We start from the raw sequence: 16,300 nt of genomic DNA, 5'->3' as shown, positions 1-16,300 counted from the left end.
TGTCCATGTCCACATGGATACACACATATTGATCCAAAAGAAAATCCGGATAAACATTTGGTTGTGGCAGTCAGGAGACCAACATATGATGGTGGAAAGTAACTGCGAGCTCACCAAGAGTTTGAGAGCTTTGTCAAGAAAGGAGACCAGATCTATAAGAAATGAAGATGCAAAGAAAGATTAAGAGGGAATACAAGGAAATTATGAACCAACTTAAGGAAGATACATCAACCATGTTATCTCAAGTCTATAACAATGAATACATAACCATCGATTAGATGAATGCGTATATGAGAACTAGTGGATACTTCCATATGATCGTGTGTGTGGATGTGACCATGTCTTGAAAATGCTGTTGCCGAGATCTGTTTTGATGAATCCACGAGTAAAGAACAAAATCACGATCAGCCAGATGAGCTCATTGGTGAAAACGGCGAAAGCGGCTGTGAGCTAAAGCGGTCTGTTGACGACTGAAAAATGAGTCCTGAAGGGATTATTTGATGAAAAGCTTTGCAGATTTAAAGTTTTAAAGCTGCCAGAGATGTCCCGCAGCAGAAAGTCTCTACCTCTCCTCATATTCAAATTAAAAAAGACCTAGAAATCTAGAAGAAGAAAAGAGGAATGAAGAAAGAAGAAGAAATAATAAAAAGAAGAAGAAAGTGGAGAAGAAGAAAGAAGAAGAAAAGCACGAAGGAAGAAGGAAGAAAAAAAAAAGAATGTTGGTTTAATAAAATTGGGTTAAAGAGATTAAATTGAAAATCGGTTAAAATGGTAAAAAAATTTTGGTTTAATAATAGGTAGGGGTATCTTATCATTTTTCCTATGAAAGATAAAAAGAAGTGCCATCTAAAATGGATGTACCAAAAAGTGTAAACGTAAACTTAAAAAGTGCTATTGGAAGTAAATATTTCTTTTAGTTTTACCATTTTACGGATTGATAACATCAAAAACGGTAGAGTTTTACTGCAACAAAATAAAAATGTACCAAACTACCTATTAATTCTATTGAAATTATTAACTCCCTAATTGCAACAAAAATATGACCTTTTACAAGTTCCAGATACTATAAATTTAGATTTTCGCATGAAATAAATAAGATAAGAAAAAGGAAGAAGAGAGGAGATAGACATGAGAGAGGCTTGAATTAATTTGCTCTAAAACAGAAATTATTAAATAAATAAGATGAGAAATAGGTAATTGTACTGTTATGGTTGTTTCCGTTAATGATATAGATTAGGAAAGTACCCTAAACTTTGCGAACTCATCCGATTACAATATCTAAGAAATTTTGTTTCTTTCTCAAGTCTCTCTCATGTCTATCTCCTCTCTTCTTCCTTTTTATTGTGACAAAAACGAAAAGACCAATGCTAACGTGAGACAAATTTGTTTTTTTTTTTCTTTTTTTTTTTGACATCGAGAATAATTTGTTTTAATCTAATGAACGTATCGGTTTGAAACATAAAATAAAAAACAATTAATGTCAATGTCTTTTTTTGTTTCCTTTTTTCTGAAAGTAATTATTAGCGAGTAAAATATCATAGTAATAAAAATTATATTCTCACGTTAGCAAAGACAACTAGATCAAAAAGATGTATATTAATAAGAGATATACATCGCATATAGCAACTGTGAAAAAAAAATGGAAAGAACATAGATACAGGAAAAAAAGGAAAGAACATAGATAATATATATTGAAAAGGATTAAGTCTTGGTTTAATATGGAAAAAGGAAATAAACAAAATGAAATCCGTGTAAAAGATAAGAAGGATTAGGGATCCAAGTGCCGTGCTTAAGATTTTGGAGGCCTTAGGCTAAAATTAAAATGTGACCTTTTTAATGAAATTATATAAAAATTCAGTAATCAAATGTACAGTAATATTTTTAAAAAATTTGGTGAAAAAATAGTTATACTTTTATGCGGCTGAGGATCGAACTTGAACAAAATAAAAATATGCACAAGACAAATTAGCCAACTAAGAAAACTATAATTCACTTGTTAAATGTGGCCTCTAAACTTAATAAATAAGATGTGGCCTTAGGCGATTGCCTTTTTCATTTCACTGTAGGCACGGCTCTGTAGGGATCGTAAGGTAAAGCATTATATAAAGAGATGTAGAGTTCTCTTTTGTTTCTCAAGTATTACAAACTCATCCAATACTCTCGATCGTTCTTTCTTCTTGACATCGCAATTTGTTCACAAGCTCTTTCTTCTTCTTCATCGTTTATACCATCGATCGAATCATGGCCAAAACAACATCGAAGAAGATCAACACCTTGGTGCTCGTGATAACAACCTTCACGGTTCTCTTGGGCTGCTGCTCGACGACAATCTACAAAGTGGGAGACTCCGATGGATGGACTGCCAAGGAAGACGTCTACAACGAGTGGGCCGAGCGTAAGGAGTTCCATGTAGGAGATTCTCTGGTCTTTGAATACGATCGCAACTTGAATGACGTCACTCATGTCTCAGGCGCCTTGGAATATGAATTTTGCGACTCTTCTTCTCCTAAAGCCGTCTACAAGACAGGACACGATGTGGTAACCCTCACGGAACCAGGTTTTTACTATTTCATCACCTCAAATCATGCTCAATGCAAATCGGGACAAAGACTCGACATTCTTGTCGTCCATGATCCTTCACGTCCGATTCCTCCACCACCACCGAGCAAGATCCTACCTTTTGGAAAGATGTACAAGGTCGGTGACTCAAAAGGATGGAGGGTGTTGATTGTGGTTCTCAACTATTCAAGGGTCGGTTCGGTAATTCGAGTTCGGAGAAGATTAAGTTGATTAAATTTTATTAAGTTCTCAATTACAGTTCGTTCAGTTCGGAGGTCTCTCGACGAACTCGATACAATATTCAGGTCTCTATTCTCCGGGTCCGAAAAGATCCCTTCTACAGTAACAATTCTACTATTTATAGTACATAAGCGAGGAGATGTTCTAGGGCTTCTCGTTCAGCTCTCACCGCCTCTTGTTGCTGGGCTTCTTTCTCATGGGCCGCACTGTCAGGTCAGGCCCATTTCGGCTAAGACCATCGTAAACCGGGGTCAATTGGGCCGGTCTCGGTCTTTAACCGGTCCGAACCGGGGAGCGGAGCGTACCACCAACAGTATGTCCCCCCCAGTTCGGCAAATGGACCTGACTGACTTTTGCCGAATTGGAGTTGGATCGGTTATAGACCGAGGTCGGTGACGTCGAGTTCTCGACTTACACCCTTCTTCATTTTTCCGGTGTCTTGGCAAGGATATTTAAGTATTTTCACTTGCAGGGAACTGAAAAGACGCGTCGGTTTTGGCGGGAAATCGGGACGTTATGAGGCGCGGAAGTCGAGAAGTCGCAATGATTCACTCTTCTTCTATAAATAGGGTTCAGCTCTCCCCATTTCTCACTTTCGCTCCTACTGCCAAGGTATTTGCTCTCCCTTCTCTCTAAATTTTCTTCTTTCTCTCTCTAGAATTCCGGTCGCCGTCCGCCGTGCTCTCTCGTCGACGGTTGCTCTTTCGAGTTCTCCGATAATGTATTCCGACTCTTCATCCAATTCCGAGGTCGGCATTCTTCCCGTATCTCGAGCTCGGGATCTACAGAACATTCTTCGAACGCTTCTCTGGTTCGCAAGAATTACCGTGTCGTCGAGGTCGGCTCTGGCAGCCGAGTTCCAATTCGAGCTCCAGAGCGGATGGATCGAAATCTCCGCGAGCCCGAAGGCCAAGTTCCTACAGACTTGGTCCTGGGGCGGGAGCCTGATGTGAAGACAGATGAGGACGCTCCATTGCACGAGGTCGGGGAAGGAGGAGCGCAGGATCCAGACGACGATGATATGATGCCGATCCTGGATCGGCCATATATATGTGCCCCGGTGAAGTCTACCCTGTCATTTCCGGAAACGGTTCGGGCTGCAACGCTGATCGGCGGAGCCCCTCCCAGGCTCATTATTCAAGTTCCCGAACCGGAAGAGCGCCCTTGGGATGCACCCGAGGATTTCATCTGTGTGTACGAGGCCTATTTCCGCGAGGCCGAATTGACTTTCCCCTTGCCCCGCTTGCTGTTCGCTTACTGCAATCGTCGCGGCTGCGCGATATCACAACTTCAGCCGGCATCGATAGTAAACTTTGTTGGGATTCTCCAGCTCGGGCGTGACGTCCGGGCTCATATCAACGTGGCCCAATTCGAGGAGCTCTTTATCATGAAGGTCTCATCGGCCAAAAGTTGGTTTCTGTCGGTGAATTGCAACCCGAAGTTCGACCTGGTCACCGGGAACAAGGCTAGCAAATTTCCGAACTGGGACCAGAGCTACTTCTTTGTTCGCGTTGATTCGTTATCTGCTGAGAATCCGGGGAGCACGTTTCGGACTGGCTGGAGTGTCGATTTCGGTACATATCTCACGGTTGACTCTCCTGTTTCTTGGTCGATACTAATAAAAATTCTTTGCTTATGAAGATCGCCACGTTCCAGGATTCATCCAACGCTTTCTCACGTCCGACCTCGCGAAGCAGCTAAGTCTCGCCGGACAGCGCCGTTGGCCCCTTGCTTACCGGGAGAAGATCAATCGTCGGATAAAGAGAGCTCAGGATAGAGGTATGAGTTCTCAGGTCGCTTTGAAGTTGTCTTTATTTGGATGTGTAGATTTCGGCTGATATACTTGCTTTTTTTTGTAGCCAAAACTAAGGCAGAACCCAGCTCGTCAAGGCCGGTGCCGAAGAAAAAGAAATCGAAGAAGAGCAACAAGAAGAGTCGAAGGATGGCGTTCGATAGGTCGGACATCCCAATGATGGACTTCGGGGCCGATGAGGAAGAAGACAACGCCCCAATCGATGTCGTCGGTCTCGACGCGAACGAAGCCGGTGATGGCGTCGAAGCCGGTAGTGGGGACGCGGTCGACAACATCCCGGTCGGCCTAGTTGATCCCTTGATCCCGGTTACAGAACCGGAGGTCGAAGTGGTGGGGACTGGTGCTCCCGAGGCGATTCCTGAGCCTCAGATGGAAGAAGGTGAGATCGGTGAGCAGAACGAGGACGAGCTCACCATTGCCAATCGTGCCTAGAGGAAAAAGGGTAAGTCCTCGAAGAAATCGTCTCGGAAGAGGGGTGGCGATCCCGAGACGGCTGTGAGTGAGGGGACTTTGGTCCTTCCCGGATCGCCCACTGCTTCTCAGATTCCTCCAGCGGATCCGGCTGCTGAGACCGAGAACCCGAGATCGTCCAAGAGGCGTCGAATTTCTGACTCGTCCTCTTTCTCAGTCCGGCTCAAGTACAACAAGGATCGGTCCTTCTTTGATGACTCGACTGCCTGCGCAGAGCTCTTCAAGCAGATCGTGCCGGCCTCGTCTCCAATGCCCGAGACCAAAGACCTCTTCCGCCCTAAGTCTTACGCTCGGGTCGCGAAATCTGCCTCTGCTGTAAGCTTTTCTCTGTCTTGAATACTTAGACGTTTTTTTAACCTTGGAATGTCTGATTTTGACCTCGTCTGTGATACCAATGAGCTCGTTCGCGAGTATGATTCTGAAGTCGAGAGGCTGAGGAGGATCAATGCTGAGGTCGCAGCCGAGAGGGCGTCTTTGGAGGTGTCGTACCGGGACAAAAAGGAGAGGTACGAGGCTGCTATGCTAGCCTTCTCCAAAAAGGAGAAGGAGAACGCGGCCTTGAAGGAGCAAGTCGGGGCTCTGGAGAAGCGGACTGCCGAACTGGAGGGAGACATGGATGCTCTGTCCAAGTCGTTCAAGACGAGCGAACTGGAGAGGCGGAGGTACCGAGACGCCGAGTCCAAGGGCAGAAAGATGCTGGCCGCGCTTAGGGGCAAGTGCGAGGGGAAGCTCCTCAAGATGAAGGACTTCATGGACAAGTCCGAGCTCAGAAAGGCGCCGTTCCTCAAGCTTAACCAGGCGACTGCTCTGGTCGGCTTCTGCGACTTTCTAAGGAAGGAACACAATATGATCGTCCCGTCGCACATCGTGGAGACGTACGCGCGTAGGGTCAAGAACTGCACGAAGGAGGTCGATGATATCCCCCTTCCACGGTTTGAGAACGAAGACTTCCTCCTCCCGAGTGACGACGATCTCATTCCCAGGATAGTGCTTCCGCCGGGGACGCAGGTTCCGGAGGGTTTGGACCAGTTCGGCTCGAACTCTAGGTCCATCTCGGCTGATCGGGCTGCGAGTCTCAAGAGTCCGGCGTCCGTCGCTCGCCAATGATTCTCTTAGTTTTCCTTAGTTTTATTTTGTTGTTGTAAAGACTTTCTTACCCGCATAGCTCGGGTTTTAACTTATCGATTCGTTTTGGTCGCCATTTTTAGGCGTTGTATTTGTTGCCGTCTAGTTCGGCAATTTCAGATATTTAATGAAATGGACATGGTTTTTCTTTATCTCGACTTTTACTTTGAATTTTCCTCTAATATTTCGTTACGAACTGTTGGGAGTTCGGTTTGTTTTGATTAAATTTGGAATTCGTGATGTTATTGTGACGATGCGGTCGAACTCGGGAAACTTTCTGAACTTGAATCGCAGTCGGCGGATTGCTATTCGGAAGAGTGAGTGCGGATTGGGTTTCGGCTTTGAATAGTGGGCACCATGGGGGTGCGGGCGAGATCTCGGCTTTTGAGATTGTATTCATGGGGAATACTTAGTTCGATCTCCTGGCCGGGGAGTCGGTATGTGGAGTTGGAGATAAAACGAAAAAGATGGATTTTTATTAGATTTGTAGCTGGACTCGAAATCGAGCTGCCTACGTACCCTTTTGCAAGGGATCAAGCCACTCGTAGTTCAGTTTACAGGGGTGAGTTCGGCAGGAGCCAGACTGTTTTTTTTTTTTTTTTTTTTTTTTTTGAATCGCTGGTGGTGGTACAATGAATGGTCCGAGCTCGCGGTAGCTGGGACTTAGTAGTAATATCGCTTGAGGTTGGCTGAGTTCCATGATCGTGGGATCGGCGTTCCGTCGAGTTGCATGAGTTCGTAAACCCCGAGCTTGACGATTCGCATTATCTGATAAGGACCTTCCCAGTTCGTTCCCAGCTTGCCTGCGTTTAGTTCCTCGGTGTTATGAAACACCTTGCGCAAAACGAGGTCGCCTTCATCGAAATGCCGACCTCGCACTTTCTTGTTGTAGTAGCGAGCAGCGAGCTTTTGGTAGTTCTGGATTCGGAGGAGAGCTAAGCATTGCTGTTCTTCCAGGCTGTCGAGGTTGTTGAGCATCATCTGGTCGTTGAGATCGGGGTTCTCGGAAAGAACAGAGTATCTCAATGTTGGGATGCTCACTTCTGTCGGACAGAGGGCTTCAAGGCCGTATGCTAAAGAGAAGGGAGATTGTCCGGTCGACCGTCTGGGAGTAGTTCTGTGCGACCATAAGACTCCGTCGAGCTCGTCCGCCCAAGTGCCTTTCTTAGCCTCAAGACGCTTCTTTATGCCATCTAGGATGGTTTTGTTGTTTGCCTCGGCCTGACCGTTGCCTTGCGGGTATCGCGGGGTCGAGAAACTAAGACGGATTTTGAACTTTGCGCACCAATCATTGAATGTTCCAGCAATAAATTGTGGTCCGTTGTCCGTGACGATCTCGTGCGGGACCCCGTGTCGGCAAATGGTATACTTCCAAACGAATTTTTGTACGTCTAGCGCGGTAATCTCTGAGTACGCTTTGGCCTCAACCCATTTTGTGAAGTAGTCGGTCATAATCAAGATATACTATTTTTGACTTGTTGATTGGCATAAAGGGCCAACGATGTCCATAGCCCACCGCATAAAAGGGTAAGGGGCCGTGCTGGTTTGCAGCAGCTCGGTCGGCACGTTAATCATTGGACCATGACGCTGGAATTTATCGCACTTCATGACAAACTTCTCGCATTCCGCGTTCATCGTCGGCCAGAAATAGCTGGCTTTTTTGATTTTCAGAGCAAGGGATCGACCTCCCGAGTGATTGCCACCGGATCCTTCGTGGATTTCGCGCATGATTTCGACTGTATCGTTCCCTGAGACGCAGGCCAAGAGCACCCCGGACGCACTCCAACGGTATAGTTTATCTTTATGCATCGTGTAGTGAGCGGCCCGGACTTTGAGACGGCGAGCAGCCCATTTGTCTTCAGGGACTTTGCCGTTGAGGAGGTATTCTCGCAGTTTGGCTGTCCAATCTTCGGCGGACTCGTTCTCCTGGCTTTCACTGGTCGATGGACAGTGGATTCCTTCAGTTATGTGTTCGAAGTCGTGATCGGCGGCTAGATCCTCGAGAGCTTGTTCGACATTATCCTTTGGCACCTGTTCGGTGCTCTTGTCTGCCCGTGTTGAATTCCTGTTCTGCGTATTCGACGAGGTCGGATTGTCGTCGTAGTTCCGTCGTCGGGTGGCAACATTGCATTTTGGCGCAGTTCTGATGCTTGGTTCTGAGATACTTTCGACCGGGATTTTTCTCTTCATATGCGGGTCGGAACTGGAAGCTAGGGCGGCTAATGCGTCGGCGGACGAGTTCTCGCCGCGAGGGATTTTGGTGAGTTCGAACGTTTCAAACTTCGCGATGAGTGCCTTAGTCGTTGTTAGGTACGCGTCCATTCGTTCGTTTTTGGTCGAGTATTCCCCATTTAATTGACTTGCGACGAGGTGCGAATCACAGAAAGCGTGAAGATGTCGTACGCCGAGCTCGTTAGCCAATCGCAGTCTGGCAAGTAGAGCTTCGTACTCAGATTCATTGTTAGATGCTGGGAACTCGAGGCGGAACGACTGTTCGAGGATCTCGCCGCTAGGAGACTTTAGGCGGATTCCGATACCTGATCCCCGGTGTGATGACGATCGGTCTACATGCAGAATCCATAGTTCACGGGGCGGCTGTTCGACGACGAACTCTTTAGGGAGTTCGATCAGAAAATCGGCGAGTACTTGGGATTTCGCGCTGGTTCGATTCTTGTATTCTATATCGTATTCGCTTAGTTCAATGGCCCATTTTGCGAGGCGACCTGATTGGCTTGGACTGTGTAGAATGGTTCGGAGCGGCTGGTCGGTCAAGACTTTGATTGAATGACACTGGAAATATGGCCGAAGCTTCCGAGAAGAAGTCACCACTGCAAGCGCCAATTTTTCTAAAGTTGGATATCTGGCCTCAGCGTCACTTAGCGATTTGCTGACATAGAATATGGGACGCTGTTCCCCTCTGTCTTCACGGACTAGGACATTGCTAACCGCCGATACGGAAATTGCGATGTATAAGAATAGCATCTCGCCGTTCTCGGGTTTAGCTAGGATGGGGGCGTCGAGAGATACGTTTTCAGCTGCTTGAAGGCGTCTTCGCACTCGGTGCTCTTGTCTGCCCGTGTTGAATTCCTGTTCTGCGTATTCGACGAGGTCGGATTGTCGTCGTAGTTCCGTCGTCGGGTGGCAACATTGCATTTTGGCGCGGTTCTGATGCTTGGTTCTGAGATACTTTCGACCGGGATTTTTCTCTTCATATGCGGGTCGGAACTGGAAGCTAGGGCGGCTAATGCGTCGGCGGACGAGTTCTCGCCGCGAGGGATTTTGGTGAGTTCGAACGTTTCAAACTTCGCGATGAGTGCCTTAGTCGTTGTTAGGTACGCGTCCATTCGTTCGTTTTTGGTCGAGTATTCCCCATTTAATTGACTTGCGACGAGGTGCGAATCACAGAAAGCGTGAAGATGTCGTACGCCGAGCTCGTTAGCCAATCGCAGTCTGGCAAGTAGAGCTTCGTACTCAGATTCATTGTTAGATGCTGGGAACTCGAGGCGGAACGACTGTTCGAGGATCTCGCCGCTAGGAGACTTTAGGCGGATTCCGATACCTGATCCCCGGTGTGATGACGATCGGTCTACATGCAGAATCCATAGTTCACGGGGCGGCTGTTCGACGACGAACTCTTTAGGGAGTTCGATCAGAAAATCGGCGAGTACTTGGGATTTCGCGCTGGTTCGATTCTTGTATTCTATATCGTATTCGCTTAGTTCAATGGCCCATTTTGCGAGGCGACCTGATTGGCTTGGACTGTGTAGAATGGTTCGGAGCGGCTGGTCGGTCAAGACTTTGATTGAATGACACTGGAAATATGGCCGAAGCTTCCGAGAAGAAGTCACCACTGCAAGCGCCAATTTTTCTAAAGTTGGATATCTGGCCTCAGCGTCACTTAGCGATTTGCTGACATAGAATATGGGACGCTGTTCCCCTCTGTCTTCACGGACTAGGACATTGCTAACCGCCGATACGGAAATTGCGATGTATAAGAATAGCATCTCGCCGTTCTCGGGTTTAGCTAGGATGGGGGGCGTCGAGAGATACGTTTTCAGCTGCTTGAAGGCGTCTTCGCACTCGGCGCTCCAAATATGATGCTTGTTACCTCGTAATAATTGGTAGAATGGCAGGCACTTATCCGTCGACCTGGAGATAAATCTGTTTAGTGCGGCAATTCGGCCTGTGAGTTTTTGCACTTTCCTTTTTGAAGTCGGGGAAGGTAGGTCTAGAACTGCGGATATCTGCTTTGGGTTGGCCTTGATGCCGCGCTCGATGACGATGTATCCCAGGAACTCGCCCGCCGTTACGCCGAAGGTGCATTTGGCGGGGTTGAGTTTCATCCCGTACTCGTTCAAAATGTCGAAACACGTTGCTAGGTGAGATATGTGGTCTTTAGCGTACAGGGATTTAACCAGCATGTCGTCAATGTACACTTCCATCGTTTTCCCGAGCTGACTGGCGAACATGCGGTTCACGAGTCTCTAATACGTGGCTCCCGCGTTCTTGAGACCGAACGGCATGACCTTATAGCAGTAGATTCCTCGATCCGTGATGAACGAAGTCTTTTCCCGGTCATCCGGATGCATTAGGATTTGGTTATACCCCGAGAAGGCGTCCATGAAAGATAGCAGTTCGTTGCCGGCGGTTGCCTCTACCAACCGATCAATGTGTGGCAGTGGGAAACTATCTTTGGGGCAAGCTTTGTTCAGGTCGGTGAAGTCGACGCAGATCGTCCACTTTCCATTCTTTTTCTTCACGACTACCGGGTTTGCTAGCCAGTCCGGGTATCGAACTTCGGTGATCGAACCGGCTTTGAGTAATTTTTCGACCTCATCGTTAACCGCTTGCGCTTTCTCGGATCCTAGCTTGCGCCTCTTCTGTTTGATAGGCTTGTACGTAGGACAATATTTAGCTCATGCCAGGTGATGTCTGGATTGATTCCGGGCATGTCGCTGATATTCCATGCGAATGTGGAGACGTTCTTCTGGAGGAAACTGATGAGTGCTTCCCGAATACTATTGTCGAGTTCGGCCCCTATGCCGACGCATTTTCTGGATCTGTCGGATCGATGCAGACTTGGTCGACTTGGCTTTGTTTGGGTGGACCGAACTGGCTTACTGCGGCCGCACGATCTTCCTGAAAGGGACTGATGACGCATGTTCGTGCGAGACTGAGTTTGCATTCGGTGAGATGGCAAAATCGGGACGCGGTCTGGCTTCCTTTGAGGGTGAAAATCCCTGACGGGGTCGGGAACTTAACGCACTGATGGAACGTTGAAGCGACGGCTTTCATGTCGAACAGCCATGGCGTCCCCAAAATCGCATTATATATTGCCGGTTTGTTGAGGACTAGGAATTTGAATCATTCGGGCTGACCCGCCGACATAAATGGGTATCTTCACCGTTCCTACTGTCCTTGTTTTCTCTCCGGTGAACCCGGTCAATGATTCCATATAAGGCTTGATCTCGGAGTCCGGAAAGTCCATATTCTTGAGTGTTTCCTTGAATATGACGTTTACCGAACTCCCCGTGTCGACTAAGATCCTGCTCACCTCGACGTCTCCGAGCTGAAGCTCCACGACGAGGCAATCGTTATGAGGCATATGTACCCCCCGCAGATCGGCTTCGGTGAATAACAATGGTACGGTTGTGACCGTTGCCTGGGGTTGCGAAGTCGACGCTTGCCGACTGTATTCTTTGAGGGCTCGGACGGAGTAATTGCATGATTCGAGGGCTCCCATAATCATATTGACCTTCTTCCTGGTTTTGGGGACGTTCGTCTCTCTGTTAGGTGCTTCGCGGTCTCGTTTAAGGGGAGCGACCTGTTTTTCATCGGAGTCGGCTGCCTTAGCAGCTTCTTGATTGCCGGGTTTGTTTGGTCGCGGGTTCGGCCGCCGGGGCCTCGGTTTAGCTAAGTCTGCGATGTCGATCTCGCCCTTGCGAAACTGTTGAAGTAAGAAGTCCCTCAGATGTCGGCATTCCTCTGTGCTATGCCCATATCGCTCGTGATACTCGCAAAAGCGTTCACTTAGCGGTGTGTCATCGTCATTATGCCATGTGTTCCAGGATTTCGGTGGACGTCCTGTCCTTTGGTTTGACGGCCCTGCCTGGTTAATCACTCCGCGCGGTTTTCCGGTCTGGACTTTCGTTTCTGAGCTCTCTTTCGGGGTCGGTGTCTGGCCGGGCTTTGTCGTTGAATACTGCCGATCCTTGGCGGCCTCTTCTTCTTCTTCCGCGATGAAGATGTTGGATTTATGAAGCGCGTCCTCGAGGGTGAGCGGTCTGTTCCTGCGAAGCTCTTTGTGGAAGGGTGACTTGTACCATGTTTTCTGGTATAAAGCTTCAAGGGCGGCTTCGTCGTCCACCGTGCAGTGCACCACGATCTGCTTGAAACGCGCCATGAAGTCTCGGAGTGATTCGTTTTCGCCCTGCGATATCTCCCACAGCTAGGAGTTACGGGTTTTCTGCCCAATGAACATCGAAAAATGTTTTGCGAACTTAGTCGAGAGCTCCTTGTAGTTATCAATGGAGTCGGCTTCCAATCTTGAGAACCAATCCAAAGCTATGCCTTCGAGGTGCTCGACGAACAGCTGGCATTGAATCGCGTCTTTCTGCTCGGCCGAGGTGAACTTCAATCGGTTGATCACGATGCCGAATGAGGTAAGGAAATGCCTCGGGTCTGAGTTCCTTTCGTACGAACGCAGTTTAAACTTTTCCAGGTTAGGGACGGGGACGTTGGTGATCCCGGGAAGTGAACGGTGTTTTCTGTGCTTCCTGGATTACGCGGTCGATCTCAGGTGCCGAACTGGTGGCTTGGTGAAATTTGGAACTGATCTCTCGCAGTTGGGCCTGCATCCGTTCGATTTCCAGATCGCGCGCTGTTGGTTGAGCTCGTATGTGCTGGGACGGGCTCTCGGACTGTTGCTGTTGCTGTATTACCGATCGCGCCACCGTGCACTGCGGGTCTCGCTCTCCTTGGAAATCGCTGATGAGGTTTTTTCGTCGGAGCGGGCTTTCCTGTTGCAGGCTAGAGATCTACGCGGTGAGAGTCGCGAATTTGGCATCATTGCTGCGGACTAGCTCCTGCATCTGAGCAGCGAAGGCGTTCATGAGTGCAGTTGGATCGAAGGCAGCTGGTGAAGCCTGGTGAGTGCTTGAGCTCGGCTCTGCTCTAATCTCTTGCGTTCCAGTTTGAGGTCGCACGGGACTACGGTCGTCTTCTCCTATGTGTCCTCCGAACTGGACGGGGCTGTCTGCACATGTCATTTGACTCTCGACCTGGACTGAGGTCGGTTGTCTGCCGTCTGCACGGGTCGTCGGACTCCCGACCTGGATTGAGATCGATTGTCCACCATCGGTCGTCATGTCTTCGAGGTCGATTACCGAATCGGCCCCACGGTGGGCGCCAATTGTTGATTGTGGTTCTCAACTATTCAAGGGTCGGTTCGGTAATTCGAGTTCGGAGAAGATTAAGTTGATTAAATTTTATTAAGTTCTCAATTACAGTTCGTTCAGTTCAGTTCGGAGGTCTCTCGACGAACTCGATACAATATTCAGGTCTCTATTCTCCGGGTCCGAAAAGATCCCTTCTACAGTAACAATTCTACTATTTATAGTACATAAGCGAGGAGATGTTCTAGGGCTTCTCGTTCAGCTCTCACCGCCTCTTGTTGCTGGACTTCTTTCTCATGGGCCGCGCTGTCAGGTCAGGCCCATTTCGGCTAAGACCATCGTAAATCGGGGTCAATTGGGCCGGTCTCTGTCTTTAACCGGTCCGAACCGGGGAGCGGAGCAAGGGTTTATGACAGTGACTTCTATTATAAGTGGAGTATTGAGAAACAGTTTCATGTTGGTGACAGTCTTCTTTTCGAATACGGAAACGAAGTCAATGATGTTTTAGAAATCAGCGGTGATCTTGAGTTCAAATTCTGCGACCCGACTTCTCCTATAGCCGTTCACAAGACAGGACAAGATCTAGTCAAGCTCACCAAACCAGGAGTCCATTATTTCATCAGCTCAGAGACAGGTCACTGCGAGGCTGGCCTTAAGCTACGAGTAGTGGTCGCACCTGAAGTGCCCAATGTTCCCAAGTTGTCACTTATTCAACGTTTCATAAGGTGGTTACGCAGTTTCAGGGCTCATCACTAAACATCTCCAGATCAAGCTAGCATGCTGGCTTCTTTTTAATCTTTCTACTTGTATTAATTGACTTTCTCTAGTTACTCAACTAGTTTTATTAGTTAATATTAGTACTCTCTTTTGCTTCATTGTTTCCTTTACAATTTGTCTTATGTAGTTTTTCGTATTTCTCTGGCTGTTGTACAAGTTTAGAGTCAATTTAATAAATAACAAATTTTGACTTCAATATTTTCATCATCATGAGACTGCCCTTAAAACAAAAAATTTAAAGGCTTAATACATTGACTATGATCTAATAAAACAAGAAGATAAGATTTTTACTCAACAGAACAACTCAGTCCATAAACTTTCGGTTTCTGCTTTCTTATTAAATAGTTGATTATCAAAACAAAACAGCACAAAAAAATTTATGTACCGCAAAAAAAAAACCAAATTAAAATATGCCTCGAGCTTCGTACATGAGAGCCGATTAATATGTAAAACAAAGAAATCGAGTTTGTAGCCTTTTACTTGATTCACAAGTATCAGATTTGTAATTTTGATCAAACAAACCCCTAATTTTATTTAACTCTATAGCCATGACTAATCAGTTTTCGTTAATTCGTTCACTTCTTAAATGATTAACCCTGCCGTATCTTTTAGGTCATGATTCATCTATAATTTTACAAATTCATACGACACATCTATCTTATACGGTTACTTGACTTTCAAGTAACCTTTCCTAATCAGTGACTACAATATTTGTCGAACTGACCAATATCTTTTAGACCTTGCGCGGGTTGTGGGGTTTCAAAACTTTGTCAAACTGATTATGTGGTATTAAAATCATTAAAAAATATCTTTTTTAATTGTATAAAATTCATCGTCAAAAACTCTCTGATGATCATGATCATAGAGTTTATGATCAAGAGATTTTCAACACTCTTCGCAATCATATAGATAAATGTATAGTTAGAAATTGATTCGCTAGTAAATATTTAATTTGGTGAGAATAATGCATAAACTTTACAGGAAAAATTACATGATATGTAAGAAACTTTAAAACAGAGCAAATAATTTACAACAAATCGTAAGAGCACCTAGAAAACAACCATTATTCAAAAAATATGAAACAAAATATTATGTTGTAAACCGAATAAAATTTAACAACTATTTGAGACATATATAAAGAAAAATAAAGCAAACCCAAAAGAGTAAACACGATCCAAGATTAAAGATCCAAAATGTAATAGTAAATAAATGTATGAAACACACAAACCAACTGAACTAAGACAAACATGAGTTTATAATCGTTTCACCATCTTCTTTTATTTTTCTCTAATTTACCTTTTGATTTTTTTCTTTGTCGTCTTTTCCTTAATTTTTTTTATCTTCTTCAAGTATTTCTTCTTCCTTCTCCTCTTTATTCTCTATGTCTTCTCTTACTTCTTATTCTTCAGGTTTTTCTTTGTCACGCCTTCTTCTTCGTGTTTTCTACATCTTCTCCTCATCATCTTCCTCTTATGCTTTTTCTTTTTCTTCTTCATCACATTCATCTTCTTTGTTCTCTGAGACTTCATATTCTTCTGGTTTACCTTAGTCTTTTATATCAATCAAATATATATACCTGAAAATCTTAACTCTCTCTCTCCCTATGTCCCTCCCTATCATTCTCTCTCTCACTCTATCTCTTGCAATCTTTCTCTCTAACAATCTCTTTTCCTCCCTTGTCTGAAATTGTATATATCATGCATTTTAAAGTACGAAGTATTTCTGATTGAAAAAATTAGAACACAAAAGAAACAAACTAAAGATTTAATAACAACCAATTATATTTACTTTGAAGATTTAACTCTCTATCCCTTTTCTCCTTCTCTCTCCATCCCTCTATATCCCACCCCCCTCCTCCCCTGGCCCTTTTTTCTCTCTCCCTTTCTCTCTCCATCTACATGTCTCTGAAAGCATAACTCAA

At 46.0% G+C, this 16,300-nt stretch overlaps 1 protein-coding gene across 1 annotated transcript; it reads left to right on the top strand.

Moving 5' to 3' along the window:
- The first annotated feature begins 2,241 nt into the window (after positions 1-2,241).
- Positions 2,242-14,358, top strand: LOC18029246. The gene is made up of 2 exons (XM_006414671.2): positions 2,242-2,723; positions 14,007-14,358. The coding sequence occupies exons 1-2, from the start codon at positions 2,242-2,244 to the stop codon at positions 14,356-14,358; spliced, it is 834 nt and encodes a 277-aa protein (XP_006414734.2).
- Positions 14,359-16,300: the final 1,942 nt, after the last annotated feature.

Source organism: Eutrema salsugineum, unplaced genomic scaffold (assembly GCF_000478725.1).
Source record: "Eutrema salsugineum unplaced genomic scaffold, Eutsalg1_0 scaffold_1, whole genome shotgun sequence".
Taxonomy (NCBI): domain Eukaryota; kingdom Viridiplantae; phylum Streptophyta; class Magnoliopsida; order Brassicales; family Brassicaceae; genus Eutrema; species Eutrema salsugineum.
The sequence above is the reverse complement of the archived record's forward strand: the minus strand, read 5'-3'. Positions and strand labels throughout refer to the sequence as shown.

Excerpts from the sequence above, each read along its gene's own strand:
- LOC18029246 (XM_006414671.2), top strand. The coding sequence starts at position 2,242 with ATGGCCAAAACAACATCGAAGAAGATCAACACCTTGGTGCTCGTGATA. Across the intron at positions 2,724-14,006 it reads GACTCAAAAGGATGGAGGGT|GGTTTATGACAGTGACTTCT; the intron begins GTTGATTGTGGT and ends GAGCGGAGCAAG.